The following is a 26,657-nucleotide window of genomic DNA, read 5'->3' as shown; positions in this document are numbered from 1 at the left end:
CCTGTTAGTCTCGCTAATCCTGTTTTTGTTTTTTTGTTTTTTTTTTTTTTTTCATTTCTAACAACTTGCACAACCTGTTCAAAACTTTTAATCTACTTCTTGGTGACAGACCTGTTCTCCTCCATGTCCTTCTAGAAGCTGTGTGGCTTTACCATTTACATTTAGATCTGCACATATAGAAGTGATTTTTGTTTGTACTGTTTAATCTCCCTCTACTCATGTGACTTGAGACTTAGCCTCATTTTCTTCTTATCCCAAAAAGGGGACATACTGCCTGCCTTAAGCTACATGCCAATAAAGGAGACAATGTGCTTAGTGTTTTCCTTGTTATATCACAAGGTATAAGATGCTACACTGTGTGTTGTGGTCAATAAAAAGATAACTTCCAGCTGGGCGGTGGTGGCGCACGCCTTTAATCCCAGCACTAGGGAGGTAGAGGCAGGTGGATCTCTGTGAGTTCGAGGCTAGCCTGGCCTACCAAGTGAGTTCCAGGAAAGGCGCAAAGCTACACAGAGAAACCCTGTCTCGAAAAACAAAAACAAAAACAAAACAAAAAAAACTTCCTTCCAAAAAATGCAGATAGCCAATTAAAAGCACAATTTGGCTCTGGAGGCAAAGGCAGGTAAGGTGGGTCTCTGAGTTGGAGGCCAGCCTCATCTACAGAGCAAATTCCAGGACAGCCAAGGCTACACAAAGAAACCATGTATGAAAAACCCAGGCAACCAACCAACCAACCAACCAATCAACCAACCAACCAACCAACAACAACAAAAAAAATCCCCACAATTTGGGAAGCAATTGTCCTATAATGCAGAATATAATAAATATTGTAATCAAGTCATAAACAGAAGTATCATCATGAGAAAGTAAACAATGAAAGAAAGGGAAAGATGAAAATAGTCTAGCATCAGAAGACAAGACCTAGCAAAGGAGATGGGAACAATCTGATGGGATTGTCTTAATGAGCAATTTTCATCCATTTTGGTTTAAATGAAAGATGAAAATAGAATTCCTTATTAAAGAAAGTGCAATAAAACTAGCTCTCTCGTCTACTCAAAACATGACTTATGGTGCTATAAATAGATCAGACCCTTCTGGAAACTTAAGTAAGAACCACAAAATGATTTTTCCATTTCATCTAGCAATCCTTCTTTGGGAAGTTTATACTAAGGAATAATTAAAAATGTGAAAAAATATGCACAGAGTTTGTACAAGAATTGCTTAGAGTAGCACAATAGTAGAAGCAACCCAAATGTACATCTTTGGGAGAAGCTGGGGACAAGGCTTCTGTCAAACCTCTCAATGGACTAAAGCCATCAAATGATAGTGACAAGAGCAAACGCGTGAACGTAAGGATGGTGAGGACAACGTGTGTGAAAAGCTGTCTGTCTGGGCCGAGGACGTGGGGCCAACAGCAAGTAAAACACAAGTCATGTTTTGAGGATGGTGAAAAAAAAGAAAGTCTATTTTGGGGGTTTCTGTCTAGTGCTTGTTATATGTATGTTTATATGATTCTTTTTATGGTTTTTAAAAATATGTGTTGGTGTTTTGCCATGGGTGTTGAGTTCCCTGGAACTGGAGTTACAGACAGTTGTGAGCTGCCATGTGGGTGCTGGGAATTGAACCAGGTCCTCTGGAAGAACAGTCAGTGCTCTTAACCACTAAGCCATCCTTTCCAGCCCCTGTTTATGTGATTCTTACACTTTGTGTCCTCCCTGTAAATCTCCTTCACATGTCTGCTTCCACCCCACCACTAAAACATAGTATTTATCTAAACCTAACTGGCACACATTCCTCTCCTCCTCCTACACATTGAACTCCTTGGGTCTTGCCCTTTGTACTTCTAGCTCCAAACATGGGTTGGGAATGTAGATGGTTATTCATAAACATTGGCTTGAGGCATGCACTCTGCATCAACAATTGATTAATGAAATCATAATGTAAAGTTCTCCTGAACCATAGTCTTTGTTGGTACCAGATTGAAATTATTCAACTTGGAATTTTTCTTAATTCTTTTAGACATTGTGAGAATGCTCAGTCTTTTAAATCCTATCCCAAGAATTTCCAGTGGTCTTTGGAATCTAGAATGTAAATGTCCAGCTTATGTAAGTTAGAAAGGGAACATAGGGAAACTTCTCTTTGGCTGAAAACTTTTGTCACACACTGTTACATTGTTCTGTGTTGATCCCATATTTAAGAGACTAATATGCATATCCCACTTACCACAAAAGTCAAGGCCTCAGCAAGACCCCCCTTAAAGAGATTGTTTGTAAACTAGAGGCATACTTATCAAAACAGTGTATGCAAAAATGTGGAAGGTATTTCACATTTAGTACTTTTTCTAGGAAAAAAAAAAAACTTCTGAATTTCTCACAGACCTAAATGGTCCAATAGGTTATGAATTAGTGAAGGAAATAGAATAATTAGAAGACAGATATTTTCTGTGCTACACATGAGGAATTCAACACTCCAAAGTTAATGATTAGAAAAATACGCTTTTCCTGGCAGTGGTAGCACAGGCCTTTAATCCCAGCACGTGGGAGGCAGAGCCAGGCGGATCTTTGTGAGTTTGAGGCCAGCCTGGTCTACAGAGTGAGATCCAGGACAGGCACAGAGAAACCCTGTCTCGAAAAACCGAAAGAAAGAGAAAAGAAAAAAAGGGGGGAAAAAGAAATTATATGCTTCCTACAAGACCTCTGGAACCACAGACATTTTAAGCAGAAAAGAACTTTGAACAGTTGGAAAATCCACATTGTAAGTTTGTTCTGTATTGCTTGTGGTTTAAATCACACACACACACACACACACACACACACACACACACACACATCCTGATACAAAACAGAAGGGAAAGATGGAAAGGCCCTCAGAAAACAGTGATAGTGGAGAAGGGGAGAATGCTCTGAGTCCAATCCCCAGTACACGTGGGGGACCTGGGAAAACTGGCCATGATGAGTGGCCTATGCCTGCAATCCAGGGCTGCAGAGACAGAGACGGGAGGATCCCAAGGCTGTCTGGCCTGCCTTTCTAACCAGGTGGTGTACTCTAGGTTTGGTGAGGAAGGACTGCTGTCTCAGAAAATAAGGTAGAGAATGAAGTCAACTGATGTCAACTTCTAGCCTCAACATTAATGTACATGTACACACAAGTACACACACACACACACACACACACACACATACACACGCCCCCCCACACACACTTCATACACATAGACACCCTCCCCCCACCCATACACACACACCCATACACACACCCATACACACACACACACACACACACACACATCCATACCCCCCCCACACACACACACACCCATACACACACACACCCACACACACACACATCCATACACACACACACCCATACACACACACACCCATACACACACACACAAACCCCCCCACACACCCATACACACACACACACACATCCATACCCCCCCACATACCCATACCCATACACACACACACACACACCCATACACACACACACACCCATACCCATACACACACACCCCATACACACAGACACCCCCCCCCCACCCATACACACACACACAAACCCCCACACACACCCATACACACACACACACCCATACCCATACACACACACACACACACACACACACACATCCATACCCACACACACACCCATACCCATGCGCACACACACACACACACATGCACACACACACACACACACACACACACACACACACGGGGAGGAGGAGGGAGGTAGAGATAGAAGCAACAGGAAATCACTGTGGACAATGATTACTGAGGGAAGAATTATGAGGCACCAGTCTGTAATCGCCCGATGCTTGCCATTACATAGTCTTGGAATTAGCTCTCTGACTTTTAGTGACTGCATCAACATGATGAAAAGAATGTGTACCTTATAAGTTGTTTAGAAATTACAATGCACAAGTATGTCATGCTATATACTTTGTGACATTCTTAGCACAATGCAGACATACAACAAACAATAAATTGTTAGATATTATGGCCAAAACTGTCACTCTGCCAGCACCGTCAACTGGACTGGTCCCTGCTGTTGACTCCATTCAGCTCCCAGGAAGTTTTTTATTCTTTTTAAAAATTTATTTATTTATTTTACATACCAACCAGTTTCCCCTTCCCCCTCCCGCCCCCTCTCAGAGACTCTCTTCTCTTACATATGTTTTCAAATTTCATACATAATTATATACATCTTATTTTGACCATTCCCTCCATTACCCTCCATTATCTCCCTCCAGCCAAATCCTTTCTTTGTGAGAAATGTTTTCTGCATCAGTGCTCAAGTCTTCCACGCTAAAGTGGCCACGCTAGATGATGGCTGACAGACATGTCTGTCAGGAGTAACTGAGGGCTGAGTGTAGGCTCCTGCTATCCGTCCAGGGTCCAGTGGAGAGAGCAGAAAGTCCGAAGCCCTTCTTTGTGTGGATGGGCAAGTGGTCCTTGACCTTCGCCACTTGAGGAACGGTCCTGGCTGGCTCGGCCCTTTGCTGAGACAGTCTGTGTGTCAGCACAAGCAGGCTCCTTAAGGATGACTCAGAGACAAGTCCCCCCAAAGCGCCTTCCTCCTCCAACATCCCTGGCCCTTTGGAAGTCCTAGTCATCATCTTGTGACTAGAGTCCACTTCCTCTGCCCCTTCCACAGGACAGATCTGGACACGCCCCCTTTGCTTCAAATCAAGTTAGCTTTGACTTTTCCCTGTCACCCTTGCCACTCTCTGATAGGGCCTTGTGTCTGTTTTTCTTCTACCTCTGTGGTTTATCTGCTTTTTCTTATCATAGTCTGATGTTGTTGGTCCATTTATTTGCTCCCCCCGCCCAGGGTACTGCTTAAATTGTTCATTACATTTTATTTATTTATTTATTTGTGTGTGTGTGTGTGTGTGTGTGTGTGTGTGTAGATGGGTTGGGTGAGGGACCTGTGCCACAGCACCACACAGCATATGTGTGGAGGTCAGAGGACAGATTTTGGGAGTTGGTTCTCTCCTTCCCAGCATGTGGGTCCTGGGGAACAAACTCAGCTTGTGAGGTTTGTCAGCACTGAGCATCTGCTGGCCCCTATCATGCTTATCATACACATTCTCCAATGGAAAGGAGGCTCCTTGCCAACAAGGGATGGTGTGTGTCTTAATTACTCCCATAGCTCAGAAACTAGCATAGTCTCCCAAGGTCTGACACAGGAGACAATTTAAGTAAACTTTTATCTGATGTCCAAACTCCTAGATCTTCAAAACTTTAACCATTCTACAAAAAGTTAAAGCCATGCCAAATGATTTTGAAGAGGATGGGGACAATTATCTTTGTATTAAATGTAAAACAAAACCAAACCTTAGTTTGTTTAAACTTACTTGGTCATGACCCACTTAGATTTTTATCTGAATATAATATGGGAAGAGGTCGCGATGTGTGAATTGTTAAGACATACAGCAGACACAGAGTAAATGACAGTCTGTTAGAGCTTCTAGGAATGCATCTCTGCAGCACAAAGGGCTTCAAGCTCTTTCTGTACGTAGCCTTAGAGTCATATCAGGAAGCTTGTAGGACAGCTTAGGCATGGCAACGATTCCCTTGTGTTCTCCTTCCTGCTCTGTCTTCTCTTCCGAACCATCAGCCCAGATTCCAAACACTGTATTTTCTGCACACGCGCCTTCCCTAGAAGGCCACACTCTGTGATAGGAATGCTGAGCTGCTGAGCGTCTTGCCCTTATGAACCTCTCCATCCTGGGATACACTGAAGAGCTCAGAGTGTTACTCTCTAAGGCTAATGAAAACTTGCTACATCTTTTCTCAAGCTAACTACCGTGTTTCTTATCTGACCTCTTTTTCCTGGGCCTTGCTGTCACTTGCTGGGTTTACTAAAGACCCTGAGAATCATGCACCACCTTAAACAGACAAACAATGACAACAAAGGAAACAATGGCCAGGAGAAGACCTACAGGAACTGACCTCTGCAGTCCTGTGCTTCAACATACACTAAGCCACTGGGCCCTAGGACTTTCCAAGGACCGTGGCAACCACTGTCTAGGGCAGAGGTGTCTTTGGTTCCACCCAGTGTCTGCTGTCAAATAAGCTAGAGAAACATACGTTAAAACATGTCCTAACAGAGGACCCCATTGTACTCAGAACTGAACAGGCCTCCCTCAAGGCAACCACAAGACACATTATTACCACATGTGGCTTCACAAGTGTGCACAAATTTCATTTAATTTACAAAACTGGGCTAATTAATTTTTGAGCTCCCTCCCTCTTGTCAAACAAAGTGGCAGGCAGCCATCCCCAGGCTTCAGCAGCGGTGGCTGTGTGGTAAGAAACAGGACCAAGGAAAGATTTTTAAGATGAACTTGAAACAGATGTTCAGACTGTGAGCTTTTGAATTTGGAGTGTTTAAAGTGTTGCTTTCCACCAGACCTCAGATGCCCGTCGTCTGTAGCTTTCACTTCCTTTCTACCACATACCCTCCTGCAGAGTGGGCTCTTGCAAGCAGTTAGAGATCACATTCCCAGGAAGCTCAGAGCATCTCTCAGAGGCAGTGAAAAGGCATCTTATGTGGGGAATGAGTCATCTTGATAACTGGGGAGGATGGGCACACCTTGGTGGAGAGTGATCTACAACTGGAAAAAGACCCTCCATCCTTGAGTAGGCGGCACTACACCTCACTAGCCATCTCCTAATAGGAGGTTCCCATGGCTCTTGGGCCAGTGACCACAGGGTCCTTAATCTGACCTCCACTCCCTTTACCCATCAAGCCCTTTCCACTGTAAAGCAGACTAGCTCTCCTCCACTTCTCCCAGCAGAACTGACTCCTTGACTACTCACTGATTCTTCTGCTAATGATTTCAGGCCTTCTACTCCAGTGTTTAAGGAAATGTGAAACCAGCTAGACAAACTTCCCTTAAGGACTGGGTACTTCAAATGACCAATATGAAAACCCCTCCTCCTCCTTCACTCCCAACTCCCAATCACTGAAAGATTATTAACTTTAAGAATATGTGACTTCTCTGACTTGGATTTTCCCTGGGAAGAGCTCCTGGGGGACCTCAGGGAAACGTGTGTGTGTGTGTGTGTGTGTGTGTGTGTGTGTGTGTGTGTGTGTGTGTGTGGTGTGTTGTGTTGTGTTGTGTTGTGTTGTGTTGTGGAGATTAGGTTCCAATTGCCCGGTCCTTGGTTCCCTGGTGCCCTGGCTGTGCTGCGGGCTGGGGAGCGACTGCACCCCGCGTGTCCCCACCCCCGCGCCCGCCCGCGCAGCGTGACTGGCGGCCGCTGCGGGCTCGGGAGACGCGGGCCGAGAGCGCAGAGCCGGGAGGCGGCGGCTGGTGGCGTCGGCCGCGCGGTCCTCCTCCGCGCCCCTCCCCTGGAGCTCGCGCTGCCTGCGCCCGGGAAGCCGCGGCTGCTCGCTGTTGGCGGGGGACCAGCGCGGACGCGGGGGCGGCGGGAGCGCGGACCGCACAGCTGCCCGGGAGTCGCCGAGACCCCGGCCTGCGCGCATCCAAGTGAGGGCTGCGCCCCGCCAGCTCCAGCTCCAGTAGCCTCCCTGCCTGCGCCCCACGGCACGCGCCGTACAGCCATGAACACCAACGACGCCAAGGAGTACCTGGCCCGGAGGGACATTCCTCAGCTTTTCGAGGTAAGCGTCTGGGTGGCCAAAGGGTCCCCAGCGGCCACCCCGGGGCTCGGAGGGCCAGCGCCTGGCCACACCTTCCGGTGCGGGGTACCTAGTGAAGGTGCTTGCAGAAGCTAGCGATCCCCTCGCCCCAGACAAGTCGCCTTTCCCGCAGGTTGCTAGGGTCCTTTTCAAATGTGGGCTTCGAAACCCGTATCTTGGGATCAAGTTTCCCTCTTGAAGCCGGATTCTGGATGCAGGCTGCCCCCAGCGCATCCCTCAGAGATGGGCACCCACAGTGGACAGGGGACCATGGCCTGGCTGCACTCTCTGGGGCTGAGGGTCAAGCCAGGTGAGAGTACAGTCGCCCACACGGAGCCAGGACAGGAAACTGAAGGGTCCAGCGCCCTAAACACTCCAGGCGCCAAGAGTTGGGACTCTGTAGGGAAGGGGAAGAAGCATGGACGAAACGACTCTCCCAGGGAATGAAGGAGAAGGATGAAGGATGAAGATGGACACACACACACACACACACACACACACACACACACACACACACCTGATTAAGTGCAGCACTACCTCCTGGGTTGGTGAAGCTCCATGCCGCCAGTCAATGAACTCCTGAGCGCGTTTGTGGGTTCCTTGGAAGGTTGCTCCTCCTGGTTTCAGCCTTCAGCCCTAGCCCTCCTACACAGAATGGGTCGGACTGGGAGCGGCCAGACAGGCGCTCCTGTTGCTGGCCTCTGCTGGCGCGTAGCAGCAGCATCCGCACCCGGGGCCAGGGGATGCTGTAACAAGAAAGAATGTGAGAAAGGAGGCTTGAGGTATGAGCTATACAGGAACCTTGCTCAAGCCACAGCAGCCTTCCCAGAGAGAAGTCCTGCTTCCTTTTCTTTTCTCCACATTCGATTTTAAAACACCTTTAAAAACGAAGTGTTCTTGGCTTAGATTATAAAACAAAATAAAATTTAAAGAAGAACGGCACCAAGCCAGGCTTCATAGGCTGAGCCCTCAAAACGCTGGCCTCCCATTTCAAAGGAAATGATAGACTAATACAATAAACTAACGACCACGCATTGTTCTTTTCCCTGTTTGTTCTCTTCAAAGAAAAGTGTATCTCTCAAGAAAATGTTTGCAATAATCCCCTCCCCCCTCAAAAAACTGTCTTTAACATGGGCTGCCATAATTATAGTGCTTCCAGAGTTTTTGCTTTGTTTTGTAAATACGGAAATGAAGAGCAGAAATTTTAATCATAAATGTTAAGACTGAAACCAATTTTATTTCTACACTTCTGAAAGAATGAGAGATGGTGCATCCATAGGAGAGCCTTCTGATTGTGGGAACTGTTTCTCTTCTGTGGTGCCAGGTAGTTTACAGAAACCTGGATGGCCTGTACACAAAACTGTACATCATGTATGCTAATAAGCTACGGCAAGGAGTTGTTTAGCTTCAAAGCTCTTCATTGGCTTTTCTGCATATGAACGGGATGTCTCAAAATAGTGCACACACCCAAAAGGAAGTCAGCTGCTTACCTGAGAGGCACTCAAGCAGTGTAGGAGATTGAGTTCTGGACAGCAAAGAGCTGTAAGGAGAGAGAAGGTCCATGACTTTGTGGTTCCATCTGAACAATGAGAAGAATCTGCTGTGCACAGTCCAGAGGGAAGCAGGACCTGACTGTCCATGTGACGAGCACAGACCACAAACATCAAAAACTTCAGGTTTCTAAAATGGATTTTCTATGCCAGATCCACACTGTTCCTAGTATATAAAGTTTAAGCAGGTGGCTGCCAAAACCCCAAACAGTCACAGATAGATAGCACATGCCACTAAAGGTCAGGTAACAGATGAATTAATCTGTGTGTCACCAGAAGAAAAAAAAAAAAGCAAAACAAAAACTCTACATATATAAGGAGACTTCTTAGATTTCTCTGAGTGACATAGAATATCTGCTAGATTCATAGTTGAAAAGTACTTCCACTTTAAAATTCAATTAAAAAACAAAACAAATGCTTTCAGCTGGTTTTGCTGTGTTCCTAATTCTACCAAGCTTTGTAATGCGAGTATTTTTCTTGGACCTTAGAGCAGTGGCTTGGCAATTAGTCTGAATGCTATCAAAAGTCCAATTAGATTCTTCACGTTTTCAGAGGGTTAATGCAGAAACTAAGAAATAGCATCTACCGGTTATCATCACCTTGGGGCAGCTGGCTACTAGAAAAAAGAACTTAATTATCTTAAATGATCAATGAAAGAGTGGATGGAGCCCAATGCCCTTCGGGAGTTGGTTCTGTTTAGGAAATCTGGAAATGCCTGTCTGCCAGTCAGAAACACTTCCACTGCATATACTCACACAACTTAAGCTTTGGGAAAGTAAACATTAAGAGACCAGGATTTTAAATGTTAATATTTTGGTTGGATTATAAATGAGCTACAAAGAATCTGGTGTTTTCTTTTACCCCATTCCATGTTTTTCTAAGATGTACAAGGAAGATTATCTGAGTTTACCAAGAGAAACTGTCTTGGAGTCCCGAAGCTGAGCAAATCACTAATATCCCTGAAATATGATTTCCTGACCCAAAAACAGAGGTGGTACTCCCCACAGGACTGGGCATCCACATAAATGAGCATATACACAAGTGTTTGTGTGAGACACAAGGACTTGATGTGTTGATGCAGTTGGTTCCGGCCCAGAGAATAGCAGGCGTGTGGGAAGCTAACCTGCCTCACAGAAATTGGATGACACTTTCTCTGCCCCCTCAGCAGCTGAACTCAGTGGATGGAGCTGCTGCACACCCAACCCCACTCCATTTAGGATTTCAGAAAACAAATGTACCTAGCAGGAATTGCCTGCCATTTTGGGAAAATGGAACAATACTAATTTAAAAGCTATGTTGGGGCTTGTCAACTTTCCCAAAGGGTGTGTGCTTTATATGTTAGTAACGTATAGGTGTGAATAATTAATGCTTTTTCCAGGAAACATTCTAAAGGAAAATACTTTTGTGCACCAGACCAGTTGCTAGGAATCATTCCAAAGATGTGGAATTTTTGGAAAGCAGTGTGTATTAATTCCCACTACTTATACACTTTGGGGTCCCTGGAAACATTGTGTCTGACAAGGAAACAATCCAAATGAGGTAAGAAATGAGGAAACTCAGGTTCAGCCCGACTTCGTCAGTGCTGGTTCAGGCTTTGGGAGTCTGATGCCAAGTGGTTCATTTTTCCTCATGGCAATTGCCACAACAAAGCTTTAGGCATGGCTCATTCAAACTCCTTTGCAAAGTGCTTCTCTTTAGAGAAGGTCCTGTGGCCTTTTCCACACAGACGGGTTCTATTGACTGAGACAGTGCTCAGGAAAATGGCCTAGGAAGGACAGGTTTGTAACAAGCATAAGGATGGATTCTGTTTGAGAAACAATGCTCAGGATTCTGGGGGATTCTGGTGAAGGCTGGCTCCATAAACTGACAACAGATCACCAGGTTATCAAATGACATCCACCCCAGCCTTCTGGGTGAACAGTGTCAGTTTCTTCCACTGGAAAAAAAAAAAAAAAAAAAAACTGAGTGTTTAACAGTTCTGGTTTCTCTAGTGCTATCTGTGAGCATGTGGGCTGCTTGCCCTCTGCCCCTCTGCAAGGCATCATCAATTAAAACCAAATAAGACCATACTTTCCCCTATATAATCTTAATAGATACTGTAGAGATTTATTGCATATCAATTAGCATTTTGGAAATCTCTGACATTAAAGTTTTAGATTTGTTTTTATTATTTTTAAGTGTGTGTGTCTCTGTGTCTGTGTGTGTATCTGTCATGTCTCTGTGTCTACGTGTATGTCTGTGTCTGTGCATCTGTATGTGCATGTCTGTGTATCTGTGTGTGTGTGCGCGCGCGTTTCTATGTGTGTGTCTATGTATGCCTGTCTTAGTGTGTGTTTTATGTGTGTGTCTGTGTATCTGTCTGTCTGTGTGTGTATCTGTGTCTATGTCTGTGTGTGTCTGTGTCTGTGTGTGTTAATGTGTGTCTGTATGTTTGTATGTCTGTGTCTGTGTGTGTTAATGTGTGTGTCTGTGTGTTTGTGTGTCTGTGTATGTCTGTGTATCTGTCTGTCTGTCTGTGTATCTGTGTCTATGTCTGTGTGTGTCTGTGTATGTCTGCGTCTGTGTGTGTGTTTATGTGTGTGTCTGTGTGTGTGTTTGTGTGTCTGTCTGTGTGTTTGTGTGTGTGTCTTGTGTCTGTGTGTGTATGTATGTGTGTGTGCCTGTGTACGTGCGTGCGTGCGTGCATGCGTGTGTGTGTGTGTGTGTGTGTGTGTGTGTGTGTGTGTGTGGGTCTGTGCACATGAGTGTAGTACCTGTGGAGGTGAAAGGTGTCAGATCACCAGGAACTGGAATAAGCAGCCATAAGCTGCCTGATGTGTGTGCTGAGATCCAAACTTGAGTCCCCTGTAAGAGCAACAGAGACATCTTAACCATGGAGCAACCTTTACAGCCCCTGACTTTAATTTTGTCTCACTTAGACTTGAGTTTGGAATTATCTTAGTTCTAATCATAAAACTCCAACATGTATATACTATATACTAGGGAAAGTATCAGGTGCTTGAAACTAAGAAGTGAATGAGGCCTACTCTGTCTTGATGAAATCTTATATTTTGGGAGAGTGACACATAAACCAATGTTCCAATATAAATGACAAGTGGGGTGTTTCTGTTGTGAGACCCCCAAACAAGACCACCACAAAGCTGATATCCAATACAAAACTCACAGGGGTTTATTGATAACAAGCAAGCCCAAGCTTGGTCCCTGTCCAACACTCGACATAGCAAGTGGGGAAGGACAGCCCCGAGATCTCAGGGTGAGGGGTTTTTAAAGGGAAAAACCACAAACAGGGTGGTACAAGCCTTGGAATCATATGATTGTGTGAGGGTGTGTAACCTTTGAATTTACTGGTTGGTGGTTACAGTTATCATTTTGGGGCAGGCCTAGACAAGTCCCAGGCTTTGTCCTTGAACTGCCATGGAGGCTGGCTTTGCACATTCATATTGACCCATGCATGTAGCTCTAAGCTGGTGAGGGGTCCCAGACAGTGAACAGCTGGCTGAACCTTGAACAGTCAGAGTCCATGCAGAAAGGGAGCTACTGCAAGGACTATGTCTTCTGTTCACGGCCCTCCCAGAAACTGCTTGCTCAAGTCTCAGGAAACTGAAACTGAGGCCTGATCTCGGAGAGAAGACTGAGCAGCCTGTTATGGTGTCTGCTTGGTCCTTTCATTTCATCATGAGTCCCATAGGAACATGAAAGAAGGGTCCCCAGGCCAGCCCAGGCTTTCAGAAAAGGCATTGTCATAATTATCGTGATAACAACGAAAGCCTACGTTTGTTAAACATGTGTTACATGTGATGCTCTTAATAAGAACCATAAACACCTTTTTCAAATTACACAAAATAAAATCCACTTCACAGGAGAGGTAAGGCTTAGAAATATTAGTAAAGACAGGATAAGATGTTAGGGACTTAAATAAATAAATAATGGCAGGGACATTTCCCATGATGCACTCACTGTGATGGGAGTCTTCTGTATTTAACTGCACAGTTGTGTTGTGATTTGACAAGCGGAGAATGCTGAGCTGAAAATGAACTGGTGCTGGGTGTGGTGGTTGAGCCTTCAATCCCAGCACTCAGGAGGCAGAGGCAGGTGGATCTCTCTATAAGTTCAAGACCAGCCTGGACTACATAGTGAGGCCCTGTTTCAAAAAACCAAAACTAAACAAAACACAACTAACTGGTCAAGAATTTAAGGGATTGTCTTAAATCCTCAGCCAAATCTCAATTTCAATTCAAGTTGTTTATTAAAAGAAATGAAAGAATAGAAAGAGCAATTCTGGGGTTATTGCTATACCTGGTTGTTTCAAATTATACTATACAACAACAAAAACAGCATAATAAAGGCATAGAAACAGACATGGAGACCAACGTATAGAACAGAGGGCCTGCAAATAAACTCGTAAAGCTACACACACCATTTTTTGACAAATGTGCAAAAGCAAAAATTGGCCTCTTTAACAAATGGTACTGGGAAGCTAGGTATCCACATGCAGAATGAAGCTAGATATGTATCTCTCACCTTGTTAAAAAATTCAAAATGAGTTGGGGATTTAGCTCAGTGGTAGAGCGCTTGGCTAGCAAGCACAAGGCCCTGGGTTCGATCCTCATCTCAAGAAAAAAAAATTCAAAATGGATCAAAGTCCTTACATAATGAAAGACATGGAACTTTGAAACAACTGGAGAAAAATAGGGGAGCTACATCATGGTCTAGGCATAGGCAAGGGCTTTCTAAGGAGACAATCAGTAGTTCCAGAAATACGAGCAGGAACTGACAGATGGGATTACATGAAATTAAGATGCTTCTGAAGAGAAAGGAAACAGTAGAGTGAAGATACAGCGGACAGAATGGAGAAAGAAACTGACCAGCTATACACCTCATGAGGGATTAATTCATAGGATAAATGAAGAATCGTAAAATTAAGCACCAACAAAGCAAATCGTCTAATCAATAAATGGACAACAGAATTGAATAGACAGTTCACAAAACAAATATAAATGGCAAAAGAAAGTAAAGAGAAAAGTGGTCACCATCCTTCATCGTGAGGAAAAATGCAATCTTAACCACACTGATATTCTACCCCCCACCCCATCCCACCCCACCCCCATCAGAAAGGCAGTGGTAAAGAAATTGAGCAAGTGCTGGAGAAGATGCAGGGGGCTTGGGGGAGAACCTCATATGCTTCTTGTGGGGATGTAAATTACTGTAGACACTATAGAAATCTGTATGGAGCTGGCTCAAAGTGGACTTGAAGACATAGCTCAGTTGGTAGGGTGCCTGCCTCAAATGCAGAAGACCTTAGGTTCAAGCCCAGACACTACATAAACCAGATCCTATGTGTGGAGTCCTATCACAAAGGAGACAGAGTTGGGAGAACCAGTTGTTCAAGTTTATCCTCACAGGGTGCCAGGGAAATTCTCAGGAATCCACAAGGATGACCCCACCTTGGACTACTGGCAATGGTCAAGAGGGTACCTGAATTGGTCTACTTTGGTGACTGGACTGTCATCATAGAACATTCATCCAGTGATTGACAGAAGCAGATGCAGAGATCCACTGCCGGGCATGAAGCTGAGCTCTGGGAATCCAACCAATGAGAGAGAGGAGGGGTTTTGTGGGCAGGGGACATTGAGATCATGATGGGAATACATGCAGAGATGACCAGCCACTCTAGTGGAAACCCATGAACTGTGGACTAATAGCTGTGGAGCACCCATAGGACTGCACTAGGCCCTCTGGATATGGGAGACAGTTGTTTAGCTTGAACTGTTTGGGGCGCCCCCAGGCAGGGGGATCAGGATCTGTCCCTGGTGCATGGGCAGGCTTTTTGGAGCCCAGTGCCTAGGGTGTGACACCTTGCACAGCCCTAGTACAGAGGGGAGGGGCTTGGACCTGCCTCAGCTGAGTGTGCCAGGCTCTGCCGACTCCCCATGGGAGACCTTGCCTTGGGAAATGTAGGGATGGAAGATGGGTTGAGGGAAGGCAGGGGAGTGGGAGGAGGGAGGACAGGGGAATCTGTGGTTGATATGGAAAGTGAGTAGAAAATTTCTTAATTAAAAAAAAAGATTATCCTCAACTATATAGCAATTTCAAAGCCAGCTTAGGTTATGTGGTACTCTGTCTCAAAAGCAACAATGTTAAGAAGGTAACTACCATGTGACCCCAAACTACTCTTGGATAATCAAAGAAATGTAAACATACCACACAAATGCCCACACATCCATGTTTAATGTGGCACTGTTCACCATATACAAGAAACAGATTCAGCATAGAAGATAAACAAAAGCACCTTGGAAAGGAAAGGGATTGTTTTAAACTTATGCTTCCAGGTAACAATCCATCATGGGGGCAGCCAGGTCAGTAGCTTGGGCAGAAATTGAAGCAAAAGCCATGGATGAATGCTACTTCCTGGCCCATTCTCTGGCTTCTACTCAGCTAGCTTTCTCATACATCCCAGGCCCACCTGCCTAGGGATGGTTCTGCCCACAGTGGGCTGTGTCCTGCCACATCAATCATTTAGAATAGTCTCTCACTAACATGGCCTCAGGCTGATCTGATCTAGGCAATCCTCCAATAGAGACTCACTCAGATGACTCTGGACTGTGTCAAGCTGATAGCTAAAGATAACTAGGACAGACATTAATCAGTAGATGGATGGATAAAAAATATGGTATAAATACACAATGGAGTTTTAACCATTTATACAGAAGAACGAAATTAACTTTCAGGGAAACAGGAGATATGATCAGAACTGGAGGTCATGTTAAGTGAATTAAGCCAGACCAAAAAGACAAATACCATAGGCCTTCGCAAATGTAAAAGTCTAGATTTAAACAAACAAAGAAAGAAATGAAATGAAAACAGAAGGAACTGTTTGTGGGGAGGAAGGAGACTAGAGGGAAGAGAGGGAAGGGGGGATGACCAACATTGCACATTTTGTCTTGTGGCTACAATCTAGACAACTATACACATAAATGGCATGAAAGTGGGGTAGGAGGGGGCCAGGGAGAGGGGAGCCAAGAGAGGTGATAGGGTGCAAACATGGCCAAAACGCAAAGAGAAACATACAGGTACGAAAATATTATGAAATCCATTATTTTGTATAATGAAAAAAACAAACAAACAAACAAAAAAAACCAAAGCAAAACAAATCAATGACAAAAACAAATGAAAAGGCTGAAGACAACCCAGAATTTAGAGATAAGACATCACATTTTAACAAAGCTGATGCTTACTGGTGGTTTTGTCAACTTGATACAAGCTAGGTCACCTAGGAAGATCGATCTTTCAGTTGAGAAAACCCCTGTCACCTTGGCCTGTAAGCAAGCCTGTGAGGCATTTTCATTATTAGTAATTGATGTGGGAGAGCTCAGCTCACTGTGGGTGATGCCACCCCCAAGCAGGTGATCCCAAGTTATATAAGAAATCGGGAGGAGCAAGCCATGAGAGGCAAGCTGGCTTCTTCCACGGCTTCTGCTCTAGTCCCTGCCTTTAGGTTCCTGCTTGAGTTCCGGCCCTGACTTGACTCAGTGATGGACTGTGATGTGGGAGTGTAAGCCAAACATCCCCTTTCTTTCCCACACTTATGGTCATGATGTTTATCACAGCAACAGAAAGCTAACTAGGACATGGTGTCAAAATAGAGTTTATTTGTACTTTATGTATATATATTTCAGAGCCTTTTGAATGGTTTGATGTGTTCCAAGCCTGAAGACCCCATAGAGTACTTGGAAAGTTGTTTACAGAAAGTCAAGGAGCTAGGAGGCTGTGACAAGGTGAAGTGGGACACATTCGTCAGCCAGGAAAAGAAGACATTACCCCCGCTGAATGGAGGACAATCTCGGAGATCCTTCCTCAGAAATGGTAATGTGTGTGTGGAATGGTAGGCATCTCATGGGAGAGCAGGTCTCTTCAAAACACACCATGCAGACTGGAGAGAGCACTTAATGATTGGATTTATAAGTGTTTTGGAAGAATTTCTCTTTTTCTGCTACTAATTCTAATCATCTGTGATAAGGGAGAAAATAACACACTGTCTAGCAATTTTCTGTAAATTTAATGAAAGTTTATATTACCAAATTCATTATTTTGCAGCATAAATTACATTTAAGAACCATGGCTTTATTTTTTAAAATTGCTAATAAGCTTTCTCCAAATACACAAGTAGAATGCAGATCAAATTGGTAGTTAGTATATAATAACTCAAATTTTTTATTAGTTAGAAGGAGCTGTTGCTCACTAATATTGCTTCCAAGTGCACTGCCCATATTAGTGTGTTTACACAAGTGCATGGATGGCTTATAAGGTTCATTCAAAAAAGATTCACTGAGTGACTATTGAATACAATACATTTGTCATTTGGGTGAAAGACACAGAAACAAATTGCTGACCGTGTCAGGAGCAGCTGAGAAATGAAAACTGTAGTTTGTTGGAGCAAATTTATAGTTTTCCAATCTCATTCTGAAGTGTATGTTTGTCAGACATGGACCAATCAGCCTTCTCAGCTGAAGTTGTGAGTATAATAGTATGCAAATGCAAAATTAGTTCCAATCAGGGGAAGCTAAACTAATTCTTTTCCAGTGGCTAAGACAATTATATTTTCAAATTTAAGCCATTTTCAAAAATTATTCTACAGTGTGGTTAGAAAAAAAAAATGGCTCAGCAGTCAAGACTGGTTCCTCCTCTTCCAGAGAACCTCCCTTCAGTTCCTAGTACTTAGGACCGGCAGCTCACAATTGCCCATATTTCTGGCTCCAAGGGATCTTCTGGCCTCTTCAGTCATCTGCACTCACATGTGCATACCCCACACAGACACATATATAAATAAATAACAAAATAAATTAAAAATACCGTTTCACAGAAGTTTCAGGCATACCCAGAGGATGAAACCAATTTCATTCTTAATAGATATAAGAAGGAAACAATGCTTAGTCTGGGTGGCCTTGTCAGTCATGACCCAGTTAGATTTTGTTTTAATGTGGTGTGAGAAAAAGTCATGATATACTAATTTTTAGGAAGTTCAGTAAGAGGAAAGTAGAAATATCACCCTCAAAGATATCTCCAGAGTGAAAAGCATCCTTCCTTTTCTACACAGAAGTCATTGTACTGCTAATTATATTTTTATTAATCATTAGACACACCTTTCTATGGACTATGGTCAAGAAAATATTGCACCTTTCTGTCCTATACATGGAAAACATGCTAGGAAGATAAAAAATATTTTCTAAATTCATTTATGTCATAATTACAAAATTTTGTTTTATGAAGTAATTATCCTTTGTATTCTTTGTTTTTGCTTTAAATGCTGGGGATTGGACTCAGGAGGACATCATGCCAGTAACAAAAGCATTTCACCTCCTGAGTTGTAGCTTCACCTCCTCTGAGCTGTAAACCATAATTGGTAAAATAGGTTGTTAAATTCAACAAAATTGTTAACTGCCCCCTAAACTTAAATATTTCTAGAAATATAGTGATTCATGAATTTTTGCAAATGTATTGGCAATGGTATACTAACATACAATTGTCTTGAGAAATTATTGCATAACATAAAATATTTTCATCATCTAAGCAAATAACTTTCCTAAATGAAAATTCCATAAAGCAAAGGCAAATTATTGGCAGACATGGTTAAATTATTTCACTTTAAGGCAGAGCAGTTACTATGCTCAATGATATAGCCTTCCTTCATATTCTCTAAAGACGCTAGTGAAATCAAGCATTCTAGTCAGTGAGTGGGAAAATGATTTAGTATGTTATATCACTAGAGAATGCAAAGTTCCAGCTGATGAGCATCTTGGGAGATGATGCATTGTGCTGTCCTTAGAGACTTTATCAACTATTGAAAGTCCTCATGGAAGGCCATGTAGATGCCCACCTCCCTCCTGCAGGAGTTGTTTGGTAGTTAGGTTTCTCTTTGTATCCTGGGTGAGATAATAGCACCTGGGATGAAAAAAGAAGGAGCCAGGAGCTATATATTGACAATGGCTCATACTATCTGTCTGCCTGTCTGGAGCTTGCCAGGTCTGTCTTCTGGACCACTGGGACATGTGTGGTTTGTATTTCGACTCTTCATTTTAATGTACGAGTGCCAACTGGGGTCTGCTGCCTATGTTTTATCACCTCTGTTGATTTTCTAACTTCTGACTTTGCCTCTTTTGAAAATCATTTCTTATGACTCCAGCCCGGATGGATTTATCCATTCCTTGATCTGCTGTAGAGTTTACCAGGAAAGACTTGAACCATAGCCTTTCTGCCTGGTGGGTGTGTGGCCATCAGATTTAAGCACATATGCTCTAGAATTATGTCAGAACTGGGGACACAGCTACAGCACAGCCTCCTACTAAAATCACCCTCCACATGCAGACACATCTGGAAGTAAGGGGCAAATGCTTGTTGCCAGTGTAGATATAAATTTAAATCTTCATATTTATGTATTTACACTGTAAGTCAACAAAATTAAAGATACTCATCTTAGGTACTATCTTATTACTATGAAGGGACACCACAACCAAAGCAATTCTTATAAAATGAAGCATTTAATTATTTAATTGGGGGCTTGCTTCCAGTTTCAGAGGATTGGTCCATTATTATCATGGCATGGAGCATGGCGGCAGACAAGCATGCATGGTGCTGAAGAAGTAGCTGCGAGCTTTATATCCTGATCCCCAGGGAGCAAACAGGGAGAGAAAGAGACACTGGGTGTGCTGTGGGCTTTTGAAACCTCCAAGCCCAAGCCCAGGGCCACACCTCCTCCAACAAGGCCACACCTCCTCCAACAAGGCCACACCTCCTCCAACAAGGCCACACCTCCTCCAACAAGGCCACACCTCCTCCAACAAGGCCACACCTCCTCCAACAAGGCCACACCTCCTCCAACAAGGCCACACCCCTCCAACAAGGCCACACCTCCTCCAACAAGGCCACACCTCCTCCAACAAGGCCACACCTCCTCCAACAAGGCCGCACCTCCTCCAACAAGGCCACACCTCCTCCAACAAGGCCGCACCCCCTCCAACATGGCCACACCTCCTGCAACAATCCTTCCCAAACAGTTCATCAGCTGGGGACTAAGTGTGCACATGAGTCTATGGGGTATTCTCATTCACGCCACCACAACACTGAATATTGAGAATATGGAATGCAATAACATCACAAGGTACTAATATCAGCTATCTGCCCCTTTAAGAAAAAAGTTTGCTGACCACTAAGGAAGTCTTCCTTCTTACAGAGACTGGCTAATTTATAGAACTTCTGGTCTAGGTGATCAACTATGAAAAGTGTTTCACTATGCCCTTTATCCCCTTTTCATAATTACCTCACTCTTTTGCAGTAATGCCTGAAAACTCAAACTTTCCTTATCGACGATATGACCGGCTCCCTCCTATCCATCAGTTCTCCATAGAAAGTGACACAGACCTGTCTGAGACTGCAGAGCTGATAGAAGAGTATGAGGTTTTTGACCCGACGAGACCTCGACCCAAAATCATCCTCGTCATAGGTATGACAGCCAGCGTTGAGGTTCTCTACTATTGCTAGTTTCAGAGCCTCCATTTCAGAAATAATAGTTAGGTGGCCTATCTGCAAATATGACAACCAACCAGAGACGGAAGTTCAAGGGGTAGTAAGTGGAAATAGTTTAGAACAATTTTCACCAAAGCAGAATTACAATTCTATTTAACACCTAGTTCACATTCTTGGATTTCCATTACGACATCACAGTAATTCTCTATAATGAATTGAAAATAATCCCTTCAAGATTTATGAATCTGTGGTTTCTTCATTTAATCTTTAATGTAGATAACTAGTCAATTAGGTGCTTTCTTTAAACATGGGGATTTTTTCCTCTTTAATTGACAAATCAAAATTTTATTCCCCAGTAACCACAGAAGGAAAAGAAATAATAGTATATTGGAAGTATTTATATGCGTGCAAGCTTGTACCTATAGTAAAGTAAGTTTACATCTTACTGACAAGCAGATGTAGGAGCATGGTGCTTTATGCCACCAGCAACTTCTGATCTTTATGCAAAAAGCAAAGATAGAAGCACTGTAGTCTCGTGGTGAATGCTAAAGTATGAGCCTGATTCCACTTCATAAGGACTAGAAACTGACTGTGTTTTAAGTAGTTGTCATGGAGGGAGTGTGTCTTTGTGCAAGGTCACAGGTTTTCCTATTTTGAATGCCAGGTGGTCCAGGAAGTGGAAAGGGTACTCAGAGTTTGAAAATTGCAGAGCGATACGGATTCCAATACATTTCAGTGGGAGAATTATTGAGGAAGAAAATCCACAGTGCCAGCAGCAACAGAAAATGGAGTCTGATTGCCAAGATAATTACCAACGGGGAGTTGGCCCCACAGGTACTACTGCATGATTGTTTATTATTGTGTAAAAAATAATTGTCCCTACCTGGAGTACACTGTAGTTTTTCATCTTTGTGTTAAAGGAGACAACGATTACCGAGATAAAACAAAAATTGATGCAAATACCTGATGAAGAAGGCATTGTTATTGATGGATTCCCAAGAGATGTTGCCCAGGCTCTATCTTTTGAGGACCAGGTAAGAACATCTTGTATTGTACTAGCCTCTCTCTTCTCTCTTCTGTCTGCTCTCTTTTCTATCTATCATCTCTCTCTCTCTCTCTCTCTGTCTGTGCAAGTGTGTTCATGCTCATGTGCACACATGTTTCTGGGACTAGAACCAAGGATGCTGCATATGTTAGGCAAACATTCTGCCACTGAATGATAGCCTAACCTTATTATTATTAATTGATTTAAAAATAATTTTATGTCCTACTTTTTACTTAAATTTTTGAGGTTAAATAACAACAAAGACAAATAATGATTTCTTGGCAGCGTTTCTAAATTCTGGTCTGAAACAGGCAAACCCATCAATGTGTGTTGGCAAAAGGTTTTTTTCCCTTGGCAAATGTTTAAAAATTGAAACAGCATCTGCCAAGAAGAAAAATGAGAACTGATAATAGAATTCATTAATTTTACTTAAAAGTGTAGGTCTTTATAAACTTTATTTCAAAGCACTTTTTTCTAAGATGCCTTTTTATGTTTAATTTCTTTAGAATAAGTCTCAGTTAGTAATGTTCAGAGAAGGGCCTGGGGTCACCCTCCACCACCATCCTTGCAAGCTAAGGAAGGCTTTTCCATTGGGTCAAAAAATGCTGGCCTTCCAGTGTTGAGATGAGGTTCAGCTGCCAAAGTGTATCCAAATAGAGTAAACTGTGCATTCTCCACATCTACTGTATCCATCCTGAACAAATACAAAAATTGAAATATATTGTCTATTAAATCATTTAAAAGATCCATAACTCAGGGTGACGTCTTTGTAGCTCAGAATCCTGAAACTCTTGTGGAATATACAGTGCACTTAGGGCAGAGTGAGGGGAAGAGGGACAGACAGAGATGGCTCCCTCACTTACAGGGGGCGGTGGGATGGTGGTGGCATGTACAGCTCTCCTAGAAACTATCCAGTCTCTATCCTGACTCATGGAGCCTCAGCCAGCAGGTCCTTTCAGAATGGTCCAGTCAAATGCACTGACTGTTCTCCCCCACACTTCTGAGACTGGAGGGGAGCCAGTATCTTTTCTTCGTAAGCTTCCATCCTGCATCCTGGAGTTTCTCAGCCACCTGAAGTTGCTGCTGCATCTGATGCTATCAGAGTTCAGTGGGTGCAGAGGCCAAACTGAAGGTTTATATAAAATGTCAGAGTCGGCCCCGTCCTGCTCCTCTCACACTGTGTAGATGGAAGCTACTACTGGATCTTGTCCTCCTTTTCACTTCTGACATCAGATATGCAAGGGTTTCCACATCACTTCTGCATCACTAGCTGGGCGTCCAAGAATTTAACTCTACTTAGATATTCAGCATCCACGGTTAGTAGAGTCCCTACAGGCTGTTCCCATCTAAGATGCCTGTTCAAATCCCAGCAATTCCCTGTACTTCTGAGTGAATGAATGCTAAAAGAAAAGATGGGGGTTCCCACAGTGCCCTCCATAAGTTTTCTAATTTACTGGAATGACTGACAGAACCAGGAAAATGTGTGGCTTACATATTGGTGTATTATAAAGGACACAATGTATGAACAGTCATAGGCACAGGGCAAGGACTCTTGGGAGAGGACAGAGCTTTCTAGTGTGTGCACCAACTCCATGAGTCTCCAAGACTCCAAGGTGTGGCCTTTTTTCCAGCCTCCCTCTCCTCCCTGGGTATCAGAGGGAAGGGCTGAAAGCTGCCACCACTCTAGTCCCTAGTCTACCCAGGGCCTTTTCCATGGTCACCTCATCAGTACAGACACATTGCCTTCTGAGTGCTTGTTCAGAAGACCAAAGACTCAAGAAATTCCAAAAGCTTTAGAGTTCTGTACCGGAAACAAAGACTGTTTTTCTTAAAGCCATACCTCATGTTTTTCTTTAGTATCTTTAAAACTTGATTTCTTCAATTCAGCTTATCTTAGTGGAAATACACACACACACACACACACACACACACACACACACACACACACACACTTCTCCCATTCTTCATACCACAGAGCCAAAGTATAAGATGGGCTAGATTTCTGATGCCAGCCATGTGTGCGCCAGCCATGTGTGTGCCAGCCATGTGTGTTCTCACCATATGTGTGCCAGCCATGTGTGTGCCAGCACAGCCTTTTGCTAAAACACCCAACACCTGCCTGGCTCATAGAACAAAGAAGTGTCATTTGTTCTCCCCCTGAGTAAACACTAACACTGCAGATAGGTTGGGCAGTTTTCCCCATAAGGGACCACGGTTCCCTTCAGTTGCTATCTCCCATCCAGGATGAAATGAGGGTCATCATCACGTACAAGTTCCAGCTGGTCTGTTGGGAAGGGAACATGAAGATCTGAAGTCCCAGTTGACACCAGCACTGTGCACACTGGTGTAGTTGACACCAGCACTGTGCATACTGGTGTGTTGACATCAGCACTGTGCACACTGCTGTGTTGACACCAGCACTGTGTTCACTGATGTAGTTGACACCAGCACTGTGCACACTGCTGTGTTGACACCAGCACTGTGCACACTGCTGTGTTGACACCAGCACTGTGTTCACTGATGTAGTTGACACCAGCACTGTGCTCACTGGTGTAGTTGACACCAGCACTGTGCTCACTGGTGTAGTTGACACCAGCACTGTGCACACTGGTGTAGTTGACACCAGCACTGTGCTCACTGGTGTAGTTGACACCAGCACTGTGTTCACTGATGTAGTTGACACCAGCACTGTGTTCACTGGTGTAGTTGACACCAGCACTGTGCTCACTGATGTAGTTGACACCAGCACTGTGCTCACTGATGTAGTTGACACCAGCACTGTGCACACTGATGTAGTTGACACCAGCACTGTGCTCACTGATGTAGTTGACACCAGCACTGTGCTCACTGATGTAGTTGACACCAGCACTGTGCACACTGGTGTAGTTGACACCAGCACTATGCTCACTGGTGTAGTTGACACCAGCACTGTGTTCACTGATGTAGTTGACACCAGCACTGTGTTCACTGGTGTAGTTGACACCAGCACTGTGCACACTGGTGTAGTTGACACCAGCACTGTGTTCACTGGTGTGTTGACACCAGCACTGTGTTCACTGGTGTAGTTGACACCAGCACTGTGCACACTGGTGTAGTTGACACCAGCACTGTGCACACTGGTGTAGTTGACACCAGCACTGTGCACACTGGTGTAGTTGACACCAGCACTGTGTTCACTGGTGTGTTGACACCAGCACTGTGTTCACTGGTGTAGTTGACACCAGCACTGTGCACACTGGAGTGTTGACACTCGACACCTGTGCTCACCAGCGTTGTTGAGAATTTGCCAGGCTGTCTTGATGCAGAAGACTGGGAAATGTGGCCCACTGGGCAGACAGGTGGGGGCAACAACTTCATGGCTGTGGAAACTCTGCAGTGTATAGCATTTGCCTCTCAGGCCAAGCAGAAGCAGGCCTGCTTCCTTCCTCCCACACACACCATGCAGTCACTCAGTGTGGCATGCACCCAGAGCATGATCATGTCACACCAAGCCTGGAGTGTGGTCTCGTCATCCCAAAGCTCAGCACCTTGGGTCCAGGTGGAGTTCCCTTCGCTAGCTCCAGCTCTGACTCTTCATACTTGGCTAACTCCAACTTAAATCAACTTCTCTTCCTCCCCAATACTAACAAACTGGAGGCCCAGGACTGGGCTAGGTAAAACCAAGCCTCCTTTAGCAGGGGAGGAGTTGGGAGATGTGTGTAGAAATCACAGAGTCAGAGCTCTGCAGGGTGGGTTACAGGGCTCCTTGCCCAGCCTGGAGGGGTTTCCCGGCCGTGCATTCCCATCTGAAGTGTAATCACTGTCCTTTGCTTCACTCTCTGGGTCCTTCCCTGTTCCAGACCAGAGAGGGTGGGTGCAGGCTGTGTTTGCCTTGAGGAGTTCGTTTTCTCACTGAAATGATTTTATTGATGTGTAGACATGGGTCTGCTCATGCTTTCTCCGAGCAGTTATTTTGTTTGTTACATTTCCAAAACTGTGGTTTCTATGGGAGAAATCTAAATTATATCCTGATCATGGAAGGACATTCCCATCTTGCTATCATTTGAATGTGGGTAACATCCTTCACAGGTCTACATAAATACTTGATCCCCAGGATGGAGGTACTGGGAGGTTCTGCAAAACTTTGGGAGGTGGGGCTTTATGGGAAATTCTCAAGTCCTTGGGGCCAAGGTCCCATAGGGGATGATATGACCCCTCCTATCCCCTCTCTTCCTGGTTGTGACACTCATTCTGACATGTGCTCCCATGAGGATATGCCACTGTGCCATAGGCCCAAACCAGTGTGGCCACTCAATCTCAGACTTCAACTTCCAGAGCCGTGAGCCAAATCACACCTTTCTACTTGGGACTTAGCTTGTCTGTCAGGTAATCCCTTATAGTGATGCAAAGCTGATGGTATACTTCACTTTCTTTTTCAGGTTGGATAGTCTCGATATTTAACTATTTATAAATTTAGTATCAATCTTGGTTTTAATTTCAAATATAGACTTTTTGTATACATAGAAGTGTAGATTAATTTTCAGAAAGGTCATGCCTCTCCACGAATCCTAGTATCATTTCTGTTAGTGTGGTAGAATACTCCAACAGAAAGCAGCTTGGGGGAGAAGGGGCTATTCAGCCTACAGCTCCAAGTCCGAGTCCATCACTTTGAGAAAGTCAAGGCAGACTGGACTGACTGACTCACATCGTCAGCACATCCGTGTGCAAAGACGGACAAACACATGTGTGCCCACTTCATCAGCTGGCTTTGTTCTGTTGCTGTTCTCACTCACAATCCAAAGCCTAGCCCTGAAATGGTGCTGTCCACACTCAGGTTGGGTCTCCCCATCAATTAAGCCAGTTAAGAACAAACCTCCACGAGCACGCCCACAGCCCCCTGATCA

At 44.2% G+C, this 26,657-nt stretch overlaps 1 protein-coding gene across 1 annotated transcript in view; it reads left to right on the top strand.

Moving 5' to 3' along the window:
• Positions 1–7,124: 7,124 nt before the first annotated feature.
• The window catches only part of Ak5 (adenylate kinase 5), a 197,974-nt gene continuing 178,441 nt past the window's right edge, over positions 7,125–26,657 (top strand). The window contains exons 1-5 of the mRNA XM_036189364.1: positions 7,125–7,641; positions 16,886–17,072; positions 20,539–20,706; positions 21,394–21,563; positions 21,650–21,763. Coding sequence (XP_036045257.1) covers positions 7,582–7,641; positions 16,886–17,072; positions 20,539–20,706; positions 21,394–21,563; positions 21,650–21,763 — 699 coding nt within the window. The 5' untranslated portion in view covers positions 7,125–7,581. The remainder of the gene's footprint in view (positions 7,642–16,885; positions 17,073–20,538; positions 20,707–21,393; positions 21,564–21,649; positions 21,764–26,657) is intronic.

This window comes from Onychomys torridus, chromosome 6 (genome assembly GCF_903995425.1).
Source record: "Onychomys torridus chromosome 6, mOncTor1.1, whole genome shotgun sequence".
Taxonomy (NCBI): domain Eukaryota; kingdom Metazoa; phylum Chordata; class Mammalia; order Rodentia; family Cricetidae; genus Onychomys; species Onychomys torridus.
This window is presented reverse-complemented; position numbering and strand designations above follow the sequence as displayed.